General features: G+C 38.1%; 1 protein-coding gene across 1 annotated transcript; it reads right to left on the bottom strand.

Annotated features, from left to right (window-relative positions):
- Positions 1-210: 210 nt before the first annotated feature.
- Positions 211-26,995, bottom strand: LOC306863927 (microtubule-associated protein 1A-like). The gene is given in 8 exon segments (XM_079407527.1): positions 211-3,293; positions 4,051-4,283; positions 4,382-11,333; positions 11,475-11,615; positions 11,764-11,846; positions 26,206-26,307; positions 26,768-26,977; positions 26,980-26,995. Coding segments are annotated over 8 exon segments (7,890 nt in total). The 5' UTR covers positions 26,993-26,995; the 3' UTR covers positions 211-3,137.
- Positions 26,996-27,459: the final 464 nt, after the last annotated feature.

Here is a 27,459-nt window from a genome sequence, read left to right as displayed (position 1 = left end):
CCAGACAGTGATGTCACCGTTATGTGAATTCAGCCGGAATGCCACTGTGATACACTGATCCTCCACTCTCTCAAACCTTTCAATCATCTAGAATAAATCAACCCCTTTTGTGTGTATGTATTCATTCATTCACCCTAAAATAAAGTGTTACCGAGACATTTAATGATTCGTTGTTAGCTGACTCATTGAAAGACAAAAACTGGTTGATGTTTTCCATTAACATACTTTATTAGTGATTATCAGGTTTACCTTTCTACAACATATTTGTAGACACTCATGTAGAGAGCTTAAAGAAAGATACAGAGTATTGCACATAAAAAAAGAGAGAAATGAAAGCAAAGGTCATGAAAAGATGAAAAATTAAACATAAATCCAAGTACACATCATTTTTTTTAACAACACTGCACGCTGGAAATGATAGCGCGGTCTGGTTATATATGCCTTTCAGTACAATTGAGACAATTATTTCAATATATGTTTAAAATAGTACTTTATTTAATATAACTATGAACTATTACATTCAAGTTCAAACTTAAGATCACATGCATTAAACAGCTAGGCTCAATGGAATGGTATATTTCAAAGTTTTGATGCTATTGAGATGGCAAACTCAACATTGCAACTAAGAGATGTTTTGCACAGCACATCATGACTATTTTACTTTTTAAATCTTTTGAAACATTTAGTCTTCATCTTCAAAAAAATTAAAAAGAAAGAAAGAAAGATAATCACACGGACACTTACAAATCTTGAATATAAAATGTGATCAGTGATCTAGTCACTTGATCTGGCAGTCTGCAGTCTGGTACTTGTTTGTGTTTGTTAATTTCTGTGGTACTGCGAAGTCACATCTGGGTTTCACCATGTCAGCAGCACAGCCAAATAACCAGTAGCTCAAAAGTTACAGCACCTTAAAAACATTAGAGGCAAAAATATTAACTGTGAATCCTCATACATTGCTCCTCAGAGAAATATAAAGGATTATGTTGAACCATATTCTGCCCTGTTGTAAATACGGCTTAGCAAAACTCTAAGCTGAAGATGAAGGTCAACAATCAAATTTTACAGACTAACGAACAAGCCTATGAAATAGAAATGAAATCATCTTGCGAAAAGTATGAAAATTATAGATTAAGTTTTGACTTAAATGCAACTGAAAAAAGTTCACTTACATTTATAACCTTCCTTCTTTAATAAAAGATTTAAGCCAAGCACCTAAAAGCATAGCAGTATTCAAATGCATGTTCAACCTTATGGCAATATACATGCAATGCATACAGCACTTTTACAGAGTTTTCTATTCATCAGACGATGGTACACAATCATCATCCCTCTCATCTTTGATCCTGCTCTGTGACAAGTGCTTAAACCAGCCCCATCATTCATTTCATTAAATCGGTTATTTTAAGCCTTTTATGTTACACTACTGACAATGCACAAAGAAAAATGTCTGCAATTCTGGGCATTTCATGACAGCATGTTTTCTACTATCCATTACTGCTAATTCTGACCAAACAGACTTATTGTCTTTGAATCAGTGGTCAAGAATTCACTTTTATATTTCAAAATGTAATCTATATCCTCATTGTATATTGACTGGAAATAAGAGCTCTTGCAAGTAAGGATTTATGATTTAAGATTGAGGTTTATGTCCCATATAAAAGCCACAATGTGCTTTGAACAACTTAAAACACACTATAATATTTTTGGAATAGGTTTAAGTGCAGTATCCATGGCTCATATCTTTCATGTTACCCTACACAAAGACAGAGAAAAGACTTCCATACATAGATTATTCACTGAACACCATGCACTTCTATTGCCGGGAAACTTTGGCTTACATATGTATTCCCAGTCATCCTTTCTTTCCATTCCTTTACAGTAAGCAAATTTGTCCTAAATGCATTTTATAACCAATAGAAATCAAGGGGGAAATCATTACATGGTGTTAATGAATATAATGAATTTTCTTCAAAACTGAATAAAATCAGTAATAAAACATACCTCTGAACTTCATAAACACTAAAAATAATCATTAACTCTGAGAACATACACTTTATACATCATTTAATGACAAAATAAGATTTGATTCCACTCTATTCAGTGTTGACTATAAACTTACCATCTAAACATCCGTTTTCAGAATCAGTTTACAAACAAATTTTTGTCCTGATCTAGTAGCAATATATTATTTTTGTTATTATCACTTTAACATTATTGTTGATGCCATCATGCCACTATACAAATTCAAAGCATTAATCTGTGAGTCAGGAATGTAAAGTAATTTGTGCATAACTCCATCTCCAGCTTATGTATCTTAATTGTTAGAAGTTTTAATAAATCTTATTTGTTTACTAAATTCCTATTTCTGAAATACTAGCACCCAGGTATTGGTTAATCTCTCTGCTGAGGTATATAGCCTCAATTGCACAGTAGATATCTGAATGTGTGATAACTTGATTAATAGATGATTACTGTATATATAGTGAGTGCATGTGTGTGAAGCAATGAAAGAGGATCTTGTAGGATGTGTAACTCAGGGCCTCAAAGCAACATATCATTGATGAACTATTCAGATGAAAACAGGAGAATCTCATCTAGTTTAGCTGCAGTATTAGGGAATTTTTGGTGTTTTTGTTCAAAAGTAAGTGAAGAGGTATACTTGTGCTTTAGATGCTGTTGTAAACAAGGCTATAGATTAACTTTGTTTTTGTATTTAGCACATTCATTTGGTAACCTTGTTCAGTATAAAATTACAACTGGGAATGTAACCATGAAAACTAGTTCAAACAGGCCCTGGACCAAAATCTAACGGTTAATAATTTTAGAGACCCATTTACCGCATATATGTGTGTACAGTATGTATGCATTGTACAACGTAAAGGGAAAAGCCACCCTGAAAAGTATATAGTGAAAGGCACGTCTTCCTTCTGTTCTCCTGCACTCTAATAACTTTCAATACCAAGAAATGATAATCAAAGTTCATACCATTTGACTGGGTTTTTTGGGCAATAGACACTATAGACCTTGGGAAGTTAAAAAGCAAAAGGTTAAAAATTTTACACTGAGTAAACTACAATTAAGGCTGTAACGGACCATTTGAGAGTAAAGATGTGAACCTGGAAGTCATGTTGAATTTAGAACTCTATTTTGCAGGCTGGGAATGATTCGTCTTGCATCACAACTGTGCTGCTGCTGGCCAGGACCATGATGTTCAGCTCCTGTTGCTTCTCATGGGTCTGCTGATACCATTCGCGGGTCACTTCTGTGTCATGAGTAGGTATCAATGTTACCTACAAATAGGACAGACAGAGTAAGACATTAATATATACTATGACATTAAAGTGCCCCTATTATGCCTTTTCGAGTATTACCTTTCAGGCAGTGTGTCATGTAGCAGTATGTGAACATAAACTTTCTACAAAGTCATGAAGCCGAAAGTGCACGATATATAAAGTTATTGTCTATCAAAAAAAAAGAGTCGGCTCGCAATCGCCTAAACGAGTCGTTAGGAATTTGAATCTTATTCTGTTACGGCTGTACGTCACGAAGTAATACATTTGCATATTGTCCACCCATGGGCTGTCATTCACGCTGTACGCGGTAGACCAATCACAAAGGACTGCACCATCTGACCAATCACAGCAGCGAGGGCTCACGGAAAGGAGGGGTTTAGAGAGACTGATTCTTTGAACTGCTTCGCACGAGTCGTTTAGGAATCACTTAGAAATGAGGTCAAATTAAAGCTATTTTTTGAGAAATTGTTTTTTGACCTTGGATGCATGTAAACCTGTTTTAGGAGACTCATAAACAATATTAGCAACCTTAAAAATGGCATAATAGGGGCACTTTAATGCATAATGGCTTTAACTATTTTGAACCATTTCAAATCTTCACTGAAATTGAAACTGACTGCAAAAAAATTTATTAATTACTAATCGAAATATTTATATGCATAGAATCCATAACATATCCATCAAATTAATCAGCAAATTACAAAGTTCCAATGTTGACATCAACAACAGAGAGAGCAATTAACGAATATTATACCTGTAGATTGGATCCCCACTGTGCCTTTCCCTCTAGCAAGGCATCTAGTACACTGTGGCTCGGTTCTCCACTGCTGGAGTCATTTCCACTCACTACATAATATGCAGAACGAACACGTTTGAAAAACTCCTGGTCCACGTTTTTAGCACTGCAGTGGTTGGGAATGTAGGCCAAGTCCACATAGATAGGAGGACCAGGGGGCACAGATGCACTAAATTTTGCAGAATTTGATCCTGTTGGGAAATTAAAATGAACAAAAACTTGCTGTTAGTGTGATGTTGGCAAACAAAACAACTGTTCTCTTTGCATATTCGAATGTTTATGTTTATACCCGCACTGTTCTTAAGGCCATTGACAAGGCCTTTGCCGGTGTTGTGGCTTGACCTTGACAGATCGTCCTCCATTTCCTTCTTCCTAAGAGAAGTGGTGTGAGTGGAGGGCTCCTTGGATGGGGACCTCTTCCGCCTGGCATCAGTCTTCCGAGCAGGAGATGAGGACTTTGTCTTGCCTAATTTACGCAAACCCTTTGATTTGGAATCTTTCTTGATTGGTTTTTCGGTTAGGCTTGACAGAGCCTCGGGATCAACCATACATACATCAGGGCGAGGGGGACAAGGTGCAGGATCCATCATTGGTGACGGGAAGGGATCGTGACTTTTAGTAGGCGACCTTGATGAGTAATGTTTCCCCCCATATGCTCCAGATGATTTCTCTACAGGCAGGTAATCTGCATCCTCATCAGAGTCATTGTTTCCTTCTGCTGTGATTGATGGACACTCTTCCGTACCTGGTGGTACATCAGAATCTGACTGGGAAAGCAGTGGCTCACTGACAGAGGTTGGAGGGGTGTCCTCTCCACTGGCACTAATCCCAGCAGCCATGGCTCCAGAGAAGTGTTGCAATTCGCTGTCCTCGCCCTGATGACTATGAGAGTGGTGACGGGGTTGTTTGTGAGATCTGGTCTTCCCCGAAGCTTGCTGTTGATCGGATCCTTGGCTTCTCTGTTCCTCATTTTCTTCATCGCTTGAAAGTTGACATAAGCTTGGGTTGATAAAGGATGGAGATGTGTCTCCTCTTCTCTGCTTGTACTCAGAAGAGGAATAGCCTGGAGAAGCTGTGGATGAATGTGGACGGATACCAACATCTGAAGTATAGTCAGAGTCATCATCGTGTCTGCTTGGATCATCTGCGTAATAGGAAGTTTGGAAAGGTTGGTCTGTGGAAGAAAGAGAAAGAGGACGGGTTGGGTGCTCTGGCTCAGTCTCTTCTTCTTCTTCATATTCATCTTCATGTCGATAATGAGGTGGTGATGCTCCTGGGTAAATGTCTCGTTGCTGCTGCGTTTCCCATTCACTTGGGCTTCTAATTTTCTTCATGCCAAATTCTTGGCCTTGCATCTCTATTTTTGACAAGCTTATCCCCACCTTGCTGGTTCCCCCAAAAGCCTCTGGTGCACTCAAACTAACTTCTGCAGGCCCGTTTGTTGTGTCTGTTTTTGTGGGCTCAGGTAAAGAGGAAGTATGTGAGTTAAGCGCATCTGGGATAGTGGCTCCCAAACCAGAAGATATGTCCTTTGTTAATGTCTCACCCAAGGAAAATTGCGTATCTTTCTTGTCTGCTTGAGCTGTAAGTGGAGATCTTTGGTACTGAAGTTTATCCTGTTCAGTTTCATACATATAATCGTCCTCCTCTTCACTACTCTCTGTGTCTTCATAGTACTGTTTTTCAGGGCACTCAAATTGAAGTGTTGATGAAGCACCATACAGGTCTTCAGGCATGGTGTCTTTCTGTGTTGTTGGAGGCATAGAGGTATAAGGCCCAGTTGCACCAAATTCATCTTGTAATCTTGAGTCCTCTTCCCACTCCGATTTGTAAAAGCACTGACTTTGTGGACCTTGACCTGAGATACAGCTTGTAGAGAAAGCAGGTTCTTTCTTATCACCTATGCAAGTACCAGCATGTGGAGGGAAAGGCTTGATCTCCTCAAAAGGTGATGATGGTGAGAATCTTGCAAGGCTAGAGGTGGATTCAGCTGTAGTGGTTGCAGGGGTCAGCTTTTCAGACACTTCCAAATATTCATCCTTAGCCTGCCCACCAGAACTAGAGAAGGGTGAGTCCATTACTGGAGAATGTTCATCTTTGAAAGATGAGTACTCAAATCCAGTACTGGCTGGTGTCTCTATCTCATCCCCAAACTGGCGGCTAGTGGACAGAGATGCTGAAGCTGATGAGGAATGACTGTAAGAAGAGGAAGAGGAATATGCTGTGGCTGACATAGTTGTGTAACTGAAGCCCAATGAAACAGGGTCTTTTGTTTTTTTCTCTGCTCCATCTGGTGTCTTTTGCTTGTCAAACTCAATATCTTTGCCATCATAGTGAGTAGAGAATTTATCTTCAGCAGACTTTGTTGAAAGAGGTAAATATGACTTGACATCTTTCTCGTAATTTTCGACAAACTCATCTCTCTCCTCACTTGAAGAATGTTCAAATCCAGACGAGCCTGTAATATGACTTTTAGTATGAAAAGATGAGGCATCACCTTTGCCAGTTTGCAATGAGTCCTTGGGGCCCTCATGGATTAGAGTGGATTCAAGTGTTGATGAACCTAAATATTTCCCATTGGTGTCAGAGCCAAAGCTGTAGTCCTGTGTAATAGTGTCTTTCTTTATATCCTGGAATTGAGTAGGTACAGTGCTAATGACACTACTTAGAGACTGCTGGGCATCTTTCTCCTGTCTGTCTTTGGCACCTTTCTCTGTATCACTATCACTTACATGCTCTCCATACTCCTCATCCTCATCATCTTCATCTTCCTCATCTTCATCATCTTCATCCTCTCCATCAGCAAACATCTTCATGTCTCCAGCCTTGACTTCTTTTGTGCTAAATGTAGACTGGCCTAACACAGAACTCATACTTTTAGCACTGTAATCAGAGCTGAAGCTGTCAGTTGCATAATGGCCTGATTGTAATGCACGACCCTCTGCCATTCCACTGAAATTTGGCTTTTCAAATTTAACTGAAAATGGGTCTCTCTCTGCTGAAACAGATGAGTCTTTCTCAGTTTTCTTTTCTTCAACTTCCTTTATTTTCTCAGAGAATGTTCCTTCAGGTGTATCCTTTAACTGTGTTGTGCCGTATATACTATATGAAGTTGATGATGTTGTCTTTTCCTCCGATGATTTAAGGTCAGAAATCTTGCCAGTGGAAGAATCTAGGGAATCCTCCTTTTCTGTTTTCTTTGGAGTAACATCAGTATCATCAAAAGTGTGCTCCTTTGGCAGATTTGGAGAGTAGGAATCCACTGAACTCGATTTACTGTCGTACACATCAGAGTATGTAAAGCTCTTCCCAACATAGGGTGTATCTTGCCTAACCACCCTCTCAAATTCCCCTCTGAGGCCTTTCTCACACTCAGGGAAGGAATACAAGTTGAAGTGAACACTTTTATCAGTGTCTTTAGAAAGCACTTTTGGGTCATCTGTCTCTGAGAATGGCACATCTTTTTTGCCTTGGCTTGCTGACATGGAATCTAACTTGCCCTGTGGTAATTTTACGCTTGAGTAAGTACCATCTTCGGTTTCACTTTCATCTTCCTCTCCTGAGCTGAGCATCTGGGATTTGTTCTCTTGGCCCAAGTAGGTCACATTTTGTGGTTTATCTTCCTTATCCACATATTCTTTCTCATTTTCAAACAGCGTCTCCTCTTTTAGGGGTGATGTCTCTTCAGAGTATTCTTCATCAAGAAAAGTGCACTCCCTCTCCTCTTTGTATTTAGCTTTACCACACACTGTATAGCTTTCTTTTCCATAATAATCCTCTTTCTCTTCCTCTTCATCCTCTTCTGAGTCATATAATGCAGGTTTCGTGCTGGAGAGTTCCTTTCCAAAAGGATCCACTTCATCATCAATTACTTTCACAGACTTTTTGTCAGCAGGAGCCTCTTGGGCCAAACACCTCTGAGAATCAAATGTCTCCTTATCTAGTTTTTCCTCTTTGTCCATAATCAGTGGCTTTTGTGACCTCTCCTCAGTGGGAGAGTAGCTACTGCTGGTCGGTCCTGATTGAGTAGGTGAGGCAAACCTCACAGTGCTGTCATCTGGGCTGAGGCATCTTTCTTCACTCTCTGAAATAATGCTAGTCTCTGAGGTGCACGGCAAACTTTTATCAGAGGTGCCCAATTTAGATTCATCCTTAGAGAGTGAGATTCCCTTTTCATCTTTTTCTTGTGTGATCATCTGAGGAGGAATAGGTGCAGTTGATAAGGGAAATTTATCATAAGCTTGCTCTTCGAGCATGGCAGCAGATGCATAACCCTCATGGAGCTTTCCAAGTGGCATATCAACATTCGGTGTCTGATCCTCATCCTCTTCCTCATCCTCTTCATCCTCATAATTTGTGGGAACAGTAGCCTTCACTGTAGTTTCTGTTTCTGACACGATGGGTTGATATTCTTCTGAAGGAGGTGATTTAAAACACTTATCCTCCTCTAAGGACGAAGTTGGAGAAATAGTTCCAGCAGAGTGGAGGCACTCCTTTCCTTGAGTGGCATCTGTCTGTATGGATGATGGTATACTATTTACAGTATCTAAGAATAAAGAACTTCTTCCAGCATCTTCAGTAGGTGGTGCTGTCACAGATGCTATAGACTGATCTTCAGTAACAGATGTTGCAAAAGATGATAATTTGTCATATTCAGTGATGGAGGTGGCTGATGATATATGCTCTTCTTCAGCCAATGGAGCCGCAATTATATTGGTTGCATAGGCTGATAGGACTGGCTCCTGGTCTACTGCAAAACCCTTTGATGATAACTCAGAAGCAACAGAGATGGTTGGTGGTTTCATGCCATGGATGGTGTCAAAAGTCCCTGGTTCATCAGGAACTGAGATGTCATAAGAGCCGACATCATACTGAAGATGTGGGATTCGCTCCTCTGTTTCCTCATTAATCTCTTCATCGGAAATGGTCTGCTCTGTCTCAGAGTAAGCTGGAATGGTCTCTTCTTGGATGAATGAAACATGCTCTGCAGCAGCCAGCGGTTTGGCAGATTTAATGTCACTTTGTTTTGTCTCCCAGTCCTTTCCAAGTTTTTCTTTCCTAGCCTCATCAGATTTGTACTTGAGCTCCTCTTCATGCACTAAACCCTCTGCCTCCTCTAGCTCTGCTTTCTCAATTACATCCTCTTCTTCTTCACTGTCACTCTTTCTGGGTTTCAGTTCTAACTCTTTTTCATCTTCTTTTGCTTTTTCTTGGCATTCTTTATTTTTGGCCATCTCCAAAAAGTCAGATGTTTTAGCACTTTTATGTTTTGTGGTATAGTCATCCTCTATGTCGTCTTCTGTAGTAGCACCTTCATCCTCAAATCTATGCGTGGTTTTAGAGGGGGATTTAATTTCGTTTACTCCATACAGTACCCTTTCCTCATGAAGGGACTCTGTCTCAACATCAGTTGTAGTTATTCCCTCATCAGGAGATTCAATGTGAGGTAGAACACTGTCCGCTGCAGGCTGAAAATCTGGGAGCACTTTGCTCTCTGTGGGTTTGGATAGTTCCTCCTCCAGTCGCAAGGCTTCAAAATCCTTGGTAAGATCCTCTGGGGAGGAGACTAAGGACCTGTCACTCTCCCGTTTCTCTACTGAAGCTTGCTTAGCAGCTGGCCTGTTTTCTTGCTCCTTAGCTGCTTTAGTTTTTTCTGTTTTTGGTTTTACTTGAACCTTTGCTTTGTTCAGAGTCTTCCGGACCTCAGGGGTGAAGGGCTTTAAGTCGGGTTTTGTGATTTTTCTCAACTCTGGTTTAATTTTTTCTTTTTTCTTCTCCTCCTTACTTTTGAGGTCTTTTTTAATGTCCTCTTTTTTTACATCTGCCTTTTCTTTCTTTGTGTCTTTCTTTTCCTGATCTTTCTTCTCCTCCGTCTTAGATGCTTTCTCCTTGGTATGTTTTTTAGGAGATTTTTCTCTCTGCAGCTTCTTTTTCTCTTGCTTAATTGAATCGGGTGACGCTGTCTTGGGTTTAAGTGGTTTGGGAGTTTTAACAGTCTCTTTTATTTTCTTATCTTTCTTTTCAACTTTGTTCTCTTTTACAGAGTCACTCTTTGACTCAATGTCTTCATTTGCCTCTTTCTTACTTGCTTTTGTAGTGGAAGAAATTTTAGGGGATGATTTGAGACTTTCTTTGCTATCAGTTCTCAGCTTCATTTTAGTTTGTTTAATCAGTGGAGGTGGAGCTCCAGATGACATGTCTTTTTGAGTGGCTACTGGATATCGCAAGAAATCGAGATGCCTCAGTTTTTCAAGCGCCTCAAATATTTTGTTTTGTGGGGCATTTCCAGGAAATAGTACTCTGACAATCTTTTCAGTTGGACTGGCAGGTACCCACACAACCAGAGCTGTCACTGACGTGAGGTAAGGAACTGAAATCTCACCCTCTTTGCCATTGGCCAGGACGATGCCAGTCTTAGCTTTACTGTTACCAGCCCACTTCTGCATGAAGAATTGCATTTCTTTACTGTCCTTTACAGGATTTAGTATATATATGTCTAGTTTGCCAACACCCAACTTGTGAAAGAGTGTTAAAGGCTCAATTGTGTTGCTCATAACTCTGTATAGAGGCTCAGGTTTAATGCCCAGTTTTTGAAGGTACTGCAATGTGAGAGAGGCCTCCTCAATGCTCCTCTTTGCTTTCAGCGTGGACTCAGGTGCCTTCAGCTTGTCTGGTACATTAAAGAACACAACACCAAGTTCTGGTGAGATCAGGTTTTTCATCCAGTCTCCATAAGTATTTGAACCACGGCTCTTCTCTTCCTCCTGCTCTGCAATTTTTCTCTGTAACAGTCCATTTATTCCAGCGAGATTATCTGCTCCTATGTGGGTAAGGAGAACAGAATCAATCCTATCCAAATGTCTGACCAGCTTCCAGAAGCAAGATTTTCTGTCTGATCCACCATCGATTAAAATGTTAAAACCATTGACTGCAAACAAAGCAGAGTCGCCCCGTCCTCCAGGAAAGATATAGCAGCATGGCTTGGACAACTTGAGGAACCCTCCAGAGGTTGGTGGTTCCAGGAGCTCAAAAGGAGAGGGAACATCCACTGTCTCAGAGACATATTCTGTAAACTCGCTCACCCCTTCCATCTCAGGCAGCACAGGCTCTGGGTTCAGTCTGTACTTCAGTATGCTCTGCTCCTGTACGTAACCTAGGGAGCTCCAGCCCCCTTCTCCTTTACAGGACACAGTCAAACAGGCTTGCTGACCTGCAGATGGCTGGTTTAAGAGATCTTTAATCTACAAAGAAAAAAAATATTCAAATTTAGTTTTTTTAGTTTTTTTTTTATGTTAAATGTAAAAAATCTGCAAAAAAGTAAATGCTGTTAAGTAAGTTCCGTAAAATATCATGGGTCCTATAATGGTGCAGTGGCCACTTACCCTACGACTTGAGATAATGTCAGAGAAATTTTTCCAACCAAACACTCCACTTTGCAGGATAATGTCACCGCTCTGTTCAGTACTTTGCCCACTTAGGACCAATAACTTATGTCCTGCTGAGTCACAGAGCAGTGTTCTGAACTAGAAAAGGAAGAGAATGCATTTACTGTTATATTTGACAGTTAAAGCAATAATTGGATATCTTAGATGATTATATGGTTGCATCCAAATAAAAAAATTGTGAGGACTTGGAGAAGTAAAAAAAACACATTGGGTTATATATAATTACCTCTATAGCAATATTCTCCTCAGAAGGATTCACCAACACAACAGTCTCAAGAACATCACTCTTGTATTGCAAAAGTCTCTGTCCTAAAAAAAAACAGGAGTTAAAAACACTGAATGTTTCAAATGCACTCAAATCTGCATATTCATCATCTTATTTTTATAATTATGGCATATTTATTAACAATTTTTAAGATTTTGTTAAAGCATTTTATACTGAGAAAAATCTGAGATAAAAGCCTGCCCCCTATTGGGATGATGCAATCAGTGCCTTCATGCATTTCATTACTGTTTATTCATTATTCTTTGTCTCTTCCTGCTGCTGTGCAAGAGTACACTAATCCCGTCTTCTCAATTCCATGCAATCAAAATAATATTGCAAAGCTTCTGCAAGCAAATCTATTGGTTGTTGCCATGGGGATAGTGAGCTGGCCGCGTTACACTGACCCAGTCTTGGTGCTGCGCGACGCATTGCAGCATTTCTGAAAAGGTGAAAAAATCCTCTCTCTAGCTGAAAATGTAAATCCAGCATTACACAGTTGAAACATACAAACAAGTTTATGACCCTGAGCATTATTAGGCTATAATGAGCATAAACCTCTCATTGGCTGTTTAAATATGGCTGTTCTATATGATATTATAGGGTCATTTTCACAGCAGTGAGAACGGAACAAGGGCGTTTGGACTTAAATAGCACACTGATGATTTGACTAGGCTTCTGACATATTCTCAGTAGAGTAATGTACATAACATGATAATCATAAAGATATTTTAAATGTAATGAGCCTGATTTTAGATACAAGCAAGAAAAAATTGTTTGGATCAGATAGTAGCTTAAAATGGGAAAAAAAAATTATTAATGATTTATTTTTTTTCTGGCATAACATGGAGTAGTTAAAAACTACACTGCTGTGAGATCATACAATGGACTTTGGATGGTAGCAGTGGACTACTGTTTATTTGAAAACGGAAACCTTTTAGGGAATTGTAGCTTGTTATATTTAACTCCAAATAATTCTAGTCCTTTATATGCTAGGTTGAGTTTTGAGCTTCTTCCAGACATTTGACATCATTAAGACATCTTTTCCTACACAACTAACAGGATGCTTTGGGACAGCTGTCAACATGACCTTCAGATCTGCTTTCACTTTGAGACGGAGAACAGATAACAGAACGTTATGAACAGCTAAATCAGGCTGCATGGTCTCCTGTGACATTGAGCATACACACACATTCACATTACTACCATTCTAAAATAAAAACTGCATTTGTAAATTCTACTCTAGTTCATGTCAGATGAAAGAATTTGGATGTGGAAGTGCTTTGCGCTTTTATAAGAAAACTATCCTGAAGATTTTTCTTAGATGCATACTGTAAATGTAATACTAATGGCACAATATTAGATGCCAGAGATAAAAATATCCATATTTTCATATCCATAGTCATCTGCTATGTATGTATTGTGTAGCACTAGGACCCAGCTAACTACAGATGATTGTGCATATGAAAAATTGCTGAAGCAATCTACCCATGACATCTACCCATAACTCCTCCTTCTTAGTCATTTTGTTGTGGAGCAAACAGTTAAATTTATCACTTTGCACAAACGGTTAACCAGCATGGCTTATTCTGTGAGTTATCAGCTTGCATTAAAAAAGGTTAAGAATAGAGTTCATCCAATAATAATCAGTCCAATAGAGTCAAATATTCAGGTCACTTCTCTGAACATATGCTCTGCTTATTATGATCTGGATGATATGAAATTTTGCTGTTTTAGGACCACAAAATATATAAATTGCCCCTACTTAACAAAAAAAAAATATATCAAATGCTATTTCAAAACAATGTATATCTATAAGTGATTTATATGCTCTTGAATCATGTACACAGTAACAGTAATATTTAGCAGCTTAGCAGATGGTTTCTAAAATTAGCTAGTTCAGTAACACTCAACTGAGAATGTAAAACACTGACAAATGGGGTCAGAGGTATTTTACACTTGCTAAGACTAATTTGGTAAAAGTCAATCTTAGATTTGAATGCAATTCAGAAAATAACTTTTCTTTGTGCATTTTAAGCTTCACAAGCAATTTTGGCTTTCAGGATTAAACGATAAACACAAGTGATCAAGGCGATTGAAACATATTTTCAGGGGGAAGAAATTAGTGAGACTGACTGACTGCCTCACAGGATTAAACAGTTTTAAACTCTCACTTAATATTTGCATTTGAACTCCAAAATCTTTATTCCAAAATCTCGCATTAGCTAATTTTGGAACAGCAACACATGCCTTTGCATTAAGACATCATTATTTCAAAGCAGATATGGCCATATGGGCGACATCTGAGCTCTAATTTAGCTTTGCACCCAGATAAAACTTGATCTTGACAGCTGAAACTATACTTGCAATTCTGGTTCTTCACTAATCAGGAAGATGAAGTGTAAATGTGATTGTCTCATGGCTGAATTTTGCATCATTATCACTGAAGAGAATCAAAAGTTTTTACATTTTAAACATCCAATGACCACTACATTTATGAGAGAAGTATTATATTTGTTGAGCCAATGTTATTTCATTTTATCTTTGCCTTTCTCCTTGATCACTGTTCAGCTGCCTCACTGTGTGATACAAAGAGACGAGGAACACATGTAACACATTTTAAACAGTTATCTAGGGATAGGGATTCAATAAGCAGCTGTAATCTTATTAAAGCCACCTAATCGTATCCATAGCAGTGAAATTCTGACCACTACAAGTGTCCTATCCATGCCTTTGAAACCACAACATCAAGTTCATGTCAGTCAAATTACTTGTTAACAAGCAAGGGAGATAAAGTCTCCTTATAGCAAATAAAGACAAGTGCTGAGCTCTCATTCATATGTATGTGCTCTTGCGGTGTAATGGACCCCATTATGCTGTAAACAGCTGGAGCCAATAAATGAAGAATATGAGTAGGGTTTATACAAATGGCTCATTTAAATGCAATAAATGACTAAAAGGGATAAATTGTACAAACCACAGAGGGGCACTGGCCTTAAAGTGCCCATTTTGGACATTATTTGTTACATGCAGATAAACTGAAAGCTTCAAGGGTCCATTTAAAATGATACAGAAATAATTTGCATCCATAATCACTTCTGAGGATTAATGACCAGGGACAATAACATTGCTTGTGCTTTTGGTCCTGCCTTGCTCTTTAAACAAAATTGGTTACACAGGTGTAAAAGGGCTGGTAAAAACACACAAGTGGTCATTTGGAACTGGGACAGGATGCTGCTGAAGCAAAATCCTTCTCGCCTCCCATCAATAACGCTGACCTCAGCAAAGCAAATGGCTGATCGTTGTTTAGAACGATCCACATCAGAGCAGATGTATTTCAATCACTGCCGTTCTGAACACAAGTAGCACTTAATAGTCTCAGCTCAACTGAAATGTTATGGGCATATAAAAAGATGAATACTGAAGGCATTTGCATAATCCTTTTACATGACAAATGCGTGTCTCCTTAAAAAATGACAGTTCAGCCAAAAATTATATCATGTTGTTCCAACTCCAAGCTGTTATGCCTTTCTTTTTTTTCTTTCTGTGAAACAAAATGATGTTTTCCCCAGATTTTATCTTTACTCCATTCAATGACATTCTGTCATTAATCTCCATATGTGTTTCACAGTCATTCTTATTTTAAAAGTAAACGATGACTGGATTTTGCATCTTAAACTATCCCTTTAAGATGTAATTATTTACTACGTATATAAAGAGCATAGTACATCACCCTGTTTCTGCTTCACGGAGATATCTAATTAAGTAATCTACGAGATTGATGTCTGTCTGGCCTGTGGAATATGAGCACATCTTTTCACCTCATAGCCTACTCGAGCGCGCGCGCTACAGCCCTGCTTCATCCCATAATAATCAGAAACACAGTTAAGATCTGGGTCACAGGGTAAATATATATATATATATATAATGTGTTTCTAACAAATTAATTTCTGGCAATATTCTGTAATCAAAAATGTTAGCACTGTGATAAAAAAAAAATGTAGAGGCTCATTAAAAAATGAACTTTAATATAGAAAACATCTAATCTAGCAAATGTGAGGAAACAGGTTATAAATAATCTTATTTTTCTCACTCATATTTCTAATCCAAAATTCTCTCGTTTATGTTGTCGAAGACATTTGCTTGTCGACTTTGCATATTTGATTGCTTGTACAGTACGATCGTACCGTTACATTCATTCACTATCACTAATGGCATAATCATGCATGCTTTAAAACGGCTTGTTTGTGCGACCTTTAGATAAATAAACCTGCTGACAAATCCCCGAACAAACCAGAACCCATACAGACCTAGACAGACGGCTGATACGATACCAGATCAGCAATATTCAACCTTTCATGAATGAACAACCTCGTACAGAGAGAAAGATATTTAAACCACATGCCAATAATCAAAAATCTGAAGAATTATATGACCGATTAGACCTACCGCTGCTGATGCTGAGCTGTGCGTATGGCGCGTCGCGAGCGCGCACACAGACACGCGAGTGCCAGAGAGGGAGTGGGTGTGGCCTATGAGCCTGTCTTCACTTACATACTACGAGTAAGGATGACACTTGAAAAATGAGAAATATGCAACAATGTGATAGCATGTCAGTGTACATTTCTGTGTCTTTAATTGGACCTTGAATATATAAGTCATTTATAAATAAGATGGGAGAACACATGTAAAGGTGGCCCAATTTGCCAAAAGAACAGTCAGTTTAGTACAAACAACAATTTAAGTCTATTTGAGTACCCTGAAAAGCACTCTATAAATAAATAGAGTGCTATTACTATTTATATATAAATAAATAGTTTGTACAAATCTATCTGTCTATCTATAGTTTGTACAAATACTCAAGCAACCGAAGTGTTTCAAAGGAGGTAAGAGAGAGCATAACTTTCACAACTCTTCAGTTTATTGTTTCATGTTTCTAGTGTTCATTCAGTACAGTTTGCTATAATACTAATATACTAATAATTGCTAATACCAAATAATAATAATAATAAAGTATATTCTGAACTTTTGTCAACCTGAAGATTGAAAAACACTGTCCAAATCTCTCTTGAGTCTTGCTGGAGTTTACGCAGTAACATTTAAACCTCCTATCTAATAAATCACTTTCAATATTGTAAACGCCAGCTCTTCAACATATCGAGAGGCTCTATTCACAAAACTTTATGACTATCTGACAGAACAGGAAAGCAAAAATATTCACGTAGCACCATGATATCAAAATGAATATAATGTAAAATAGTTGGACATACTATAACAGCTCAACCAATTCTATATTTTTTCAGCCTCAGGTGCTCTAATGGTCAAGAATGACAAGGATGGGCCATTTAGCAGTTTATGTACAGCTGATCCCAGACCGACAACTGCAGGGCAAGACTGCCAAAATCAGACCCATTAACTGCACTCCATCAGCATTCTCTCGCAGACAGTCTGCTGGACTTTGACCACCTCTTTGACAGCGAGCCAGCGCAGAATTGTGTTTACAGTAAGAGGGTGAGCATGCTGTCAGATCCGGAGATTAAAACTAACAAAACAAAGAAGAATATTTATACTACATTAAAAACTAAACCAAAAATTAGACATAAATATGAGGAAAATTATGATTTATCTTATTCCATTGGAAAATAATGGTTTTAATTGAGGGATTGTGTTTTTAATAGGTGATGAATGTGTCTAGCTGCTACAAAAAGAGTTAGCATTTGTTAAATCAAATTTAAATTGATGCTATTACAAGACTATAAATAGACACTTCCAGACATATCCTAAGCAACTGTTCAAAGCAGCAGTCTGGCTGCCGCACCCTTACTGCTAGACAGCCTGTATCCATCTCTTGAATTATCTCAGTTATTTCATCCTTTCAATACAGTCCCATGATAACAGCTTGCTCTTACTAAATGGTAATGCATTAGCACATTACCGTAGATTTAAAAGATTTAAAGCCTCCTGTAAGACAAAAATTTAGATGGCAAAGCACTTCAAATGTCTTTCTGGTCAAAATTCTTTACAGACACTATTTTTATGCTCTAAACCCTCACAGTGGGGAACAGTGGTTTTGCTTACTACAACAATAACCCCCCGTCTTTCCTAAGACTTTTGCTCCAGAGTCTGGGCGTGGGCTCAGGTTTCACCATGGTGCAAGATCCAGCCCTGCAATCAATGCCACCATCAAGCAGACTGGAGTCGCCTGAGCAGCATGCTGACACGCAGTGTTCATGTGCAGACTGCAGGGGTATAAAAGAGCACACTCAATAGCCCATCCTGAATTATTAACAACACTAGAAAACACACCGGACCCTTGTGAAAGTCCTCTCTGCTTCGGCTTCATAAGTGAAGAGATTTATAGTCTTATACGGTATAATGTCTAAGACATGATTTGCATTTCCTGTGCTGATGTTAAGGTGAGATAATCACAAATCAACACTTCACTTAACAGCTCAAGTTTCAGTGTCTGTGAAAATCAGTTTCACGTTCTGTGTTGTAGATCTCCAAAATCAGATTTTGCAGTAACAAATATCTTACTTGTACATATCATTTTAGCATCCAATGTCTAATTTTATGATTTAATAATAAACTCCTTTACATATAAAACTGTCAGTGTGGTGGTAGCCTTTCAATATTCACACTATTATGTATATGTACTTCTAAAATATCTAACTTTAAGGTAGTCATATGTACAATTTAGGGGTAGATAAGGTACAAAGATGTCCCTTTTAGCTTTTAGGGTATCACCCCGGTGCACCTTTTTTACTCATACTATATAAAAAAGATAAATTATTAATAAAACAAAGATTACTGGAGTACATTCTACAAGAAAATGCTATTTCAGTCATTCTACTTCAAAATGTCATATTTAATTTAATGTGCTACTTGAATTAATTGTGAAACATACTAGCAATTTCTCAGTGAAAATTGTTTCCATGCTATTTTTTTTCTTTTTTCTTTTTTTTGTTGGAGTACTTATGAACTTCAACTATGAACTAATTGCTTTTAAACTCACATTATATATTATATAACAAGATGAAATCTTCATAAACAAGTGTAAAAGCTATTGAATTAGAATGCAGCGTCTCCGCGTCTTTCTATCAGTGCAGAGGGGGTTGCAGTTGCACCTCTGATAGACTCATCGCTCATTTTTCTCCGCCTTGTCAATTTCCTCTAGTTATTGACTTAATTATGTTCTGAGCATCACATAGAAACTCATGCAATTAAGTCCCAACTGCATATTTGGAGGCTTTTACAACCAAACATGCTACACATAAGGGCTATTACAGCAGTGAGCTGTGGCCGCAGTCATTAACGTGTGGCATGTTGCTGAAAAATCTAAATGAATTGAACAATGCCCGAGACAGCTGGGGCCATGGTGACCATTCCAGCCTCCTCCCTGCTGCCTCTAGGGAGGTAAAGGGATCTGTAACGATTGTTCAAGGACCCATCCATCTGTGTCGGTTGTAAAATCCCCAGCTGAAGTTTCAAGAGGCAACCATAAGGGAATAGCAACACATATGGGAGGTCTATAATATGCTTTCATCATATTATTTCAGAATCAATACAGTAATTTTATCTTTTTATATAGAAAATATTTATTTTCTAATAACATACATTGCAATTTTTGTTTTATTTACTTATTAATGTATCAGTCTAAAGAAACTCCTGACCTCTAGTCACTTGTCCTGAAGTTTATTCGTTTGACATGTTGCCAGAGGTTTCTTTCATGTCTCATCTCTTCTCATCTTATCTTAAAGTGGGGACATCCCATAGGCGTGATGGTTTTTATACTGTACAAACTGTATGTGCTATTGCCCTACACATAGCCTACACCTAAACTTAGCCCTCACAGGAAACTGTGAATTTCTACTTTCCCCCAAAAAAACTCACTCTGTATGATTTATAAGCGTTTTGAAAAATGGGGACATGGGGCAATGTCCTCATAAGTCACCTTCTCCTTGTAATACATATGTCATACCCATGTCAATATACAAATTTATGTCCTCGTTTGTCACAAAAACGCACACACACACACACACACACACACACACACACACACACACACACACGCACACACACACACACACACACACACATACACACACACACACACTCACACACTCCACTAATATTGGCACCCTTGATAAATATGAGCAAAGGTGGCTGTGAAAATAAATCTGCATTGTTTATCCTTTTGATCCTTTACTCAAAAAATTTATAAAATTCTAACCTTTCACTGAAGTTAAACAATTGAAAGCGGGGAGAAAATCTCATGATGAAATAAATGTTTTTCTCCAATGAATATTGGCCACAATTATTGGCCCCCCTGGAAATTCTTATGAGTAAAATATCTCTGAAGTATATTCCATTCATATTTTGTAGCATACCAGGGTGACTAGAAGCATGAAATTGTCCAGCCATGACTTCCTGTTCCACAAAAGATAAGGAACACAAAGGCCAAATTCCTTTAATCATCCATCACAAGGAGTAAAACCTAAGAATATAGTTCTGATGTGCAGAACAAGATTGTTGAGCATCACAAAATAGAAAGTGGCTGTAAGAAAGGAGTTAAAGCATTGAAAATCCCCATTTCCACCATCAGGGTAATCTGCCTAAATCTGCCTGAGAGAGTATATGTCTATATCGTCCTAATGGACGGTGAGGAGGAGAGTTTGAGTGGCCTCAAAGGATCACACAGCTGATTAGTTGAGTCTTGGGGTCATAAACCTAAAAATATATATATATATATCAAACATCCCCTATCACCACATGTTGTTTGGGAGGGTTTCGAAGAAAATTCTCCTCACTCATCCAAAAACAAACTCCAGCAAATTCAGCTGTCAGACATGACTGTAATTGGCTTCTATGGTCAGATGAAACTGAAAAAAGAGCTTTTTGGCAGCAAACCCACCAGATGAGTTTAGTACAAACAGGGATAAAAAGTGCCCCGTGTCGACGGTTAAATATACTGCTGGATCTTTAATGTTGTGGGCCTGTTTTTCTGCCAGAGGTCCTGAACATCTTGCTCAGATGCATGGCATCATGGATTCTATCAAATACCAACAGATAAAAAAATCTAAACCTGACTGCCTCTGTTAGAAATCTTATAATGGGCCATGTTTGGATCTTTCACCAGGACAACAATCCAATATGGGGAAGTCGTGGCCTAATGGTTAGAGAGTCGGACTCGTAACCCAAAGGTTGTGGGGATTGTAACACAACCTTTGGGTTACGGCAGGGATTGTAAGTGGAGGGAGTGAATGTACAGCGCTCTCTACACCCTCAATACCACGACTGAGGTGCCCTTGAGCAAGGCACCGAACCCCCAACTGCTCCCCGGGCGCCGCAGCATAAATGGCTGCCCACTGCTCCGGGTGTGTGTTCACGGTGTGTGTGTGTTCACTGCTGTGTGTGTGCATGCTGGATGGGTTAAATGCAGAGCACGAATTCTGAGTATGGGTTACCATACTTGGCCGTATGTCACTTCATTCAAAACAAACGTCAAAATAAACACAAAAATGGGTCACTGAGCACAAAATTTATCTTTTACGATAACTGTCCCTGTCCTCTGACCTGAACCCTACAGAAAATGAATGGGGTGAACTGAAGAGGTTCACCCCAAGGCTGTTACTCAGGGAAAAGGATGTTGCAATAATTGGGTGCCAATAATTGTGGCCAACATGAACTAGAGAAAGTATTTATTTCACAATGAGATTTTCCCCCCACTTCCAATTTTATACTTCAATGATAGTTTGGAATTTAGTGAATTTTTTGAATGACAGATAAAAAGGATAAACAATTCAGATTTATTTTCACAGCTGCTTTTGCTGATATTTACCAAGAGTGCCAATATTAGTGGAGGGCACTGTATACACACAGACACACACATAGGGGAATTTCACACAGACAGGAAGACAGACATAACTGGTTTTATATATATTATATATATATATATATATATATATAACCTTATATTATATATTGGGTGAATACACACACACACACATATATACTCACACAATATATACACATTTACATTTAGTCATTCAGCAGAAGCTTTTATCCAAAGCAACTTACAAATGATGACAATAGAAGCAATCAAAACCAACAAAAGAGCATGTGCTATGCAAGAGCTATGACGGGTCTCTGTATATAAGGTGGTAATTTCCATCCTGCGTGTAAAAGAACAAAGAAGTAAAAGTCAAAACTGCTCTTATTCAAATGCTTAAAACCTTGCATTAACTAAAAGTCACTTGGTTTTGTGCTCTGACATTTACAAGCAGTCAGCCATGATGACACTGCACTCACGTCCTGATCAGTATTCCAAGCACAGCTGCAGGAGTGGCAGAGAAGCCGTACAGAGCATGCTCAGTCCTCATCCATCATCTTCCACTGCTGGCTAAAACAATGAAAATGATTTCTGTACAGAACAGAGCAACAGTGACTGCCACCTGTCAGAGACCAAGGTGAAGTGGAGGAAGCCACTCTGTGTGCTGTGAGAAGAGAGAGCTGCTCCTCTGTTCTCATTACAGAAAGATTTTATTCACACTTCTGCCTTTCTATCTCAAACACACAGTAAACAAAACCAGCAAGTCAGTCTGCAGATATAGATAACAGGTAGCAGGATATGAACTATACATCTCTCACAGAGAATATGGGCATTATGATAAGCTGCATCTAGGGAATAATAGAATGTAAAGAAGAAATGAAACACTTCAAACGCTGTGTGGATGCAGCAGTTTTGCATTTTTTTCATTATTATTCTTGTCAAGCATCTGGGATGCTTTTTATGGTTTGTGAGATAACCGGCTGAAATATCCACCTTGTAACCTAATAATCAATACAGGAGTTCATTATTGATTGAAGTCAGTTTCATGACTAAGCATTGAATAAACAATAGTAGAAAAGTATCCTCAGCTTAGAAACAAAGACGTTACTGTCAAAAAAGGCAGGCTCTGTGAAATAACAAAGGGATTCTTATTGTCAAGATTCTCTGAGCTGAACAAAGCAGCAGCTCTTTGCCTGCAAGCCAGAATTAGAGGTAATAGTAGTGGACAGGAGTTCACAGTGAGGCCAGTTCACTTCTAGACTAGGTCAAACTCTGATAATGAATGAATACATTCTAGAAATTCACTGATGATTCAACCAGATGCACAAGAAACTACCTTCAATTTATCATCAATGTATACCAAACTGAAAGCTTAATAATAATAATAATAATAATTCTCTGCTGTTCTACAGTGTGGTTTTCTTTCAAAAGGTAACAAACTGCTTTCATTCAAACCGTTTCAGTTTTAGTTCAGATTCCCAGTCTTCAGGAAGCAGAATAACTAACACAGTTAACAATGTGGACAAAACGACCTGATTTGTTCAGCCTGCCAGAGATCACAGATAAGATGAACAGCATTGTTTATGCTCTGATTTCCAGTGCTGCTAAAACTAAAACTATTCATTAATTTAAATAAACAAAAATAACCTAAAATGATTGTAGCAACAGTGATTGACCTCTAATGACCAAGTTCAAACATCATTTGGAGCCACAAAGTTTCCTTGGTCCCTGATGCTGTTTGAACCTTGTCTTTTGAGGTTGCTGGACTGTAGAGATCAGTGGATTGGCACTTGGCTGGCTCTCTACAAAGTGTGCCCTTGAGAGTGAGAAAAAGCCTTTCTGGCTTCAAAGCATTTTTGTCCCTCAGTGATGGTGGAGCATTATATAATTTTATCTGTCCAGCCCTTATTCAGAGAGCTAATTGCATCTTTCACTTGAGTGCACACAGCAGAATAGCATTTGCCCCCACAGAGCTTGGGGAAATCACTAAAACAATGGCTTGTCTTAACAATGACTTAATAATTGGCTGTTCATAGAATTTATTTAATATAGTATAGATTATATTTTTAAAATATTTAATTTCAGTTTTAGTTATTTTACTACATCAAGTTAAACTAAAGGAAAATAGGAAATATTGATTTGGTAACTAGCTGAAATAACAAATAACAAATCAAATCAAATAAATTCATTTAACATTTATTTCAAGTAACAAAAAGTATTTTATGGTTTTAGTTTACTATAAGAACCCTGATCAGCAGAAAGCACTCTGCAGCTGCATTAGCTATTGAATAATACATTTATATGGTCCTATTTGATGTCCTGACATGCAAGTGGATAAAAGACAGCATTTAAATCTCAGTGTGGAGTTGAAAGAGTTAAAGCATCCCACCAGCAAGCACTCTGATCTATAAGACCCATAAGCCCATTATAGACTCCACTATACACTGATAGGGTCTCACGTGGACTGCCTCTCTACTGAATAGAAATTAGTGGAGGAAATCATTTGGAAGATATATTATATAAGATATTGTTATCAATAGTATGATCCACTGGTAAATTATAATAGAGAAGGGACTGATGATTAATTCATGCAGCGATAGATAGGGAGTCAGCAGTCACATATGAGGAACCATATGGCATAAGGCGGGCTAGCAGAGAATTTATATTGAAGCCGTGACATACAACACCCCAGAATGGAGAGATTAAGAAAGACAAGAAAATTGGTGACGAAGTAAGTTGTAATAGAGTGACCATGCAATGTATGCAATCTTGTGCATGCAAGTATGTGTGTGTGTGGGGGGGGGGGGTGCTGGTATGCCACGCTGCAGAGGAAGTAAATTTAGATTTAATGCTTTATCCTCTTTAGCTTCATATCTGCTGATGGTTGCAGTGTGCAGCATAGCATGTTGTGATCAGCAATGCTGCACAGAAAAGCCAACACTTTATACAATCAGAGCAGAACATGTTATGTTCTTTATAACAGATCGAATAACGTTAAGTTGGTATGTGTATATGTGTGGCTGTTAAGGAAAAAATTCAAAGATAAAAATGTGCTGAAAATGTACTCACTCTCAGGCCATCCAAGATGTAGATGAGTTTGTTTCTTCATTGAAACAGATCAATTGATCAATTTAGCATCACTTGTGAAATCCAGTGAAAATACAGTCCTCTCACATAAAAATCCACTGATATATGTGTACTTGACCTTTGTACATTTCCCTCTTTATTCATATAAGATGAATTTTAACTGCATAAATAATGTGGACAGAGGATTTATATCTTTGCCAGAAACATCATTTTAAGGTTAAAATGTGATTGATTGTTTCATGGATTAATTGATGCAAACATTTTGATTCACAATACATTAACTGATAGATTGTAATGTTTTTATCAACTGTTTGCACTCTCATTCTCACGGCACCCATTCACTGCAGAGAATCCATTGGTGAGCCAGTGATGTAATGCTAAATTTCTCCAAATCTGTTCTGATGAAGAAACACTCATCTATATCTTGGATGGCCTGACGGTGAGTAAATTGTCAGCACATTTGCATTTTTTGATGGGCTATTCCTTTAAACAAACACAATTTGTTTTTTATTATATAACTCAAGTACTACTGATTTAAAATCCCTATTCTTTTACATATATAAAATGACTTCACAAATTCACATTTTAACATATATATCAGTCGTGTAATCCCAGGAGAGTCACACTATTCCACTCATATAGCTGTTCCAGATAGGCTGTTAGTCTGTGTGTTGCCTGGAAACATGCAAAGTTTGTTGCTTTCGTTTCTTATGGAACAATATTCATCGGCAGAAAAGAGATATACAAATTAACAGGTGACATGCTGATCTGAATCTTGTTCAATTATGAATTATAAACATGCTTGAATCACAAGAACAGATAACACGGGTGAAAAACAACATTCACATACTCAACATTCACATAATTTACCACGTATACGCACTCCATAATTGAGCGTGCATTTACAGAATGCTGCCATTCCATTGGCTGTGGGACCTCAGGTGGGTTTGAGCCTTACTTGCATCAATGCAATCTAATCTTTCTCCCTGTGATTTCATATAACTGTCTCACACTCACCTTCTCACCTTCACATAATCTATTAGCTGTCAAATGGCAGGAAGCTACCTGCTATCACAAATACTGTATTTCTGACAGAGTAAACAGAACATATGTTCTGAATCTCACAACATCACAGGTGTTTCTTATGCCAGAAGTAGCATGAATGCATTTACAAAGTAATAACAGCTGTATACTTTTATACTAGGGGTTCATATTGGTCTGCACAGGCAGAAATCACTCACGCAGTATTTTTATGTGCTTTTACACTGAGTTTTAAGAAGACACAGAGCAGCTTCAATTCGGCAGTGTAAATACACCTTTTTACATTTTGCAGTATTATATATTGTACACTTAAAAAAGAAAAATTAATCAATCAATAAATAATCAAACACACATGGCTACTAGACATCACATAATATGCTACTGGCTAAAATAGTACATTTAATTTAAAGCTCATACATAATCTTTCTGAAACTTTAATAACTGACCTTTCACCTCTGATGAAAACTGGGCAGAGTGTCTTGCTTCAAAGAGCTTCAGTTCCTTATTCAAGTCACAAATGGTCAAATCAACATCCCATGACAGGATCCCTGTTAGATGCACATTTAATAAATCAATAGCACACAATGCTAAAATGTCAAAAGATAAACAATATCCTACACAAAATTTACATGGAGACTTGCCATATACACTGTAAAAATAACAACAAAGATTATAGGAATATGCATGACAAGAAAATCCTACTCCAGTTTTATGTCACGTTTAATTCAACGTGTTACTTGCTGTTTCTTTGTAATTAATTGCGAAATTTACTGGTAGTTTATAAAATAAAATTGTTTCTGCACCATTCTTTCAGTGTATAATGATCAAATATCATCTGCATATGCGTACGTAAGTGTCTTTGTATGATGCTCAAATATTAACAGCTGTTTCGCTTTAGTGGTTCTGCACTGTTGATCTGAATCACGTCTGTCTGGTTCATGTACATGAGTGACTACTGAACTCTTTATGCTGACCCAAAGGCAGAAAACCCAAAAGTTGGCGACTCACCCTGTTTAATGTGTTCTTTCACTGAATCAAGCTGGTGATCTGATGCAATTTCTCCAATCACAATAAGCATAGAATATCGCGTCTGGCAGAAAGGAGGACCGACGCACCGCTGCTGTCCAAGGTGCTGAATAATCTCGAGCTTCTCCTGAGGACCTGCAGCAGCATCTCCTAGCGGCATTTCCATGGTAACCGAATCTGGAGCTGAGGGACTTCTTGCATTTCCATGACAACTGCAGCCACCAGCCCACTCCGTGAGGCGGGAGCAGAGGAGGAGCAGAAAGAGTGGCTCGGAAAAGACATCCTGCTATTGGTTATCGACTGCAACAAACGCTTACATTTCATCATGACAACTTTGCCATCAATAATGTATTCTGAGATACCTGGGGGAAATAGTTGTTTACGCTCCATCTGTAAATGACTTTTCATTAAGCCAAGAAAATTGGATGCAGAATAAATTCATTCTCAAAAACTGATGTTTTCGCTTCTTACTGAAAGACAACCACAGCCAAGATTTTCTCTTATTATAATCATATGTTTTTAATCAATAAACAATTGATCTTTTAATCAATTAATCTTAATTCATTTTATTTTTGTGCCGGGAGATCAGATGACACACAAATATCTAGTATAGTCTTTGTTCCTTTGTTGTTCTGATTCTAAACAGATGCTCTAAAGATGCCAATTCTCTGTAC

The sequence above is a fragment of the Barbus barbus genome (assembly GCF_936440315.1).
Source record: "Barbus barbus genome assembly, chromosome: 1".
Classification (NCBI taxonomy): Eukaryota; Metazoa; Chordata; class Actinopteri; order Cypriniformes; family Cyprinidae; genus Barbus; species Barbus barbus.
Note: the sequence above shows the minus strand (reverse complement) of the source record. Positions and strands in the feature narration are given on the sequence as shown.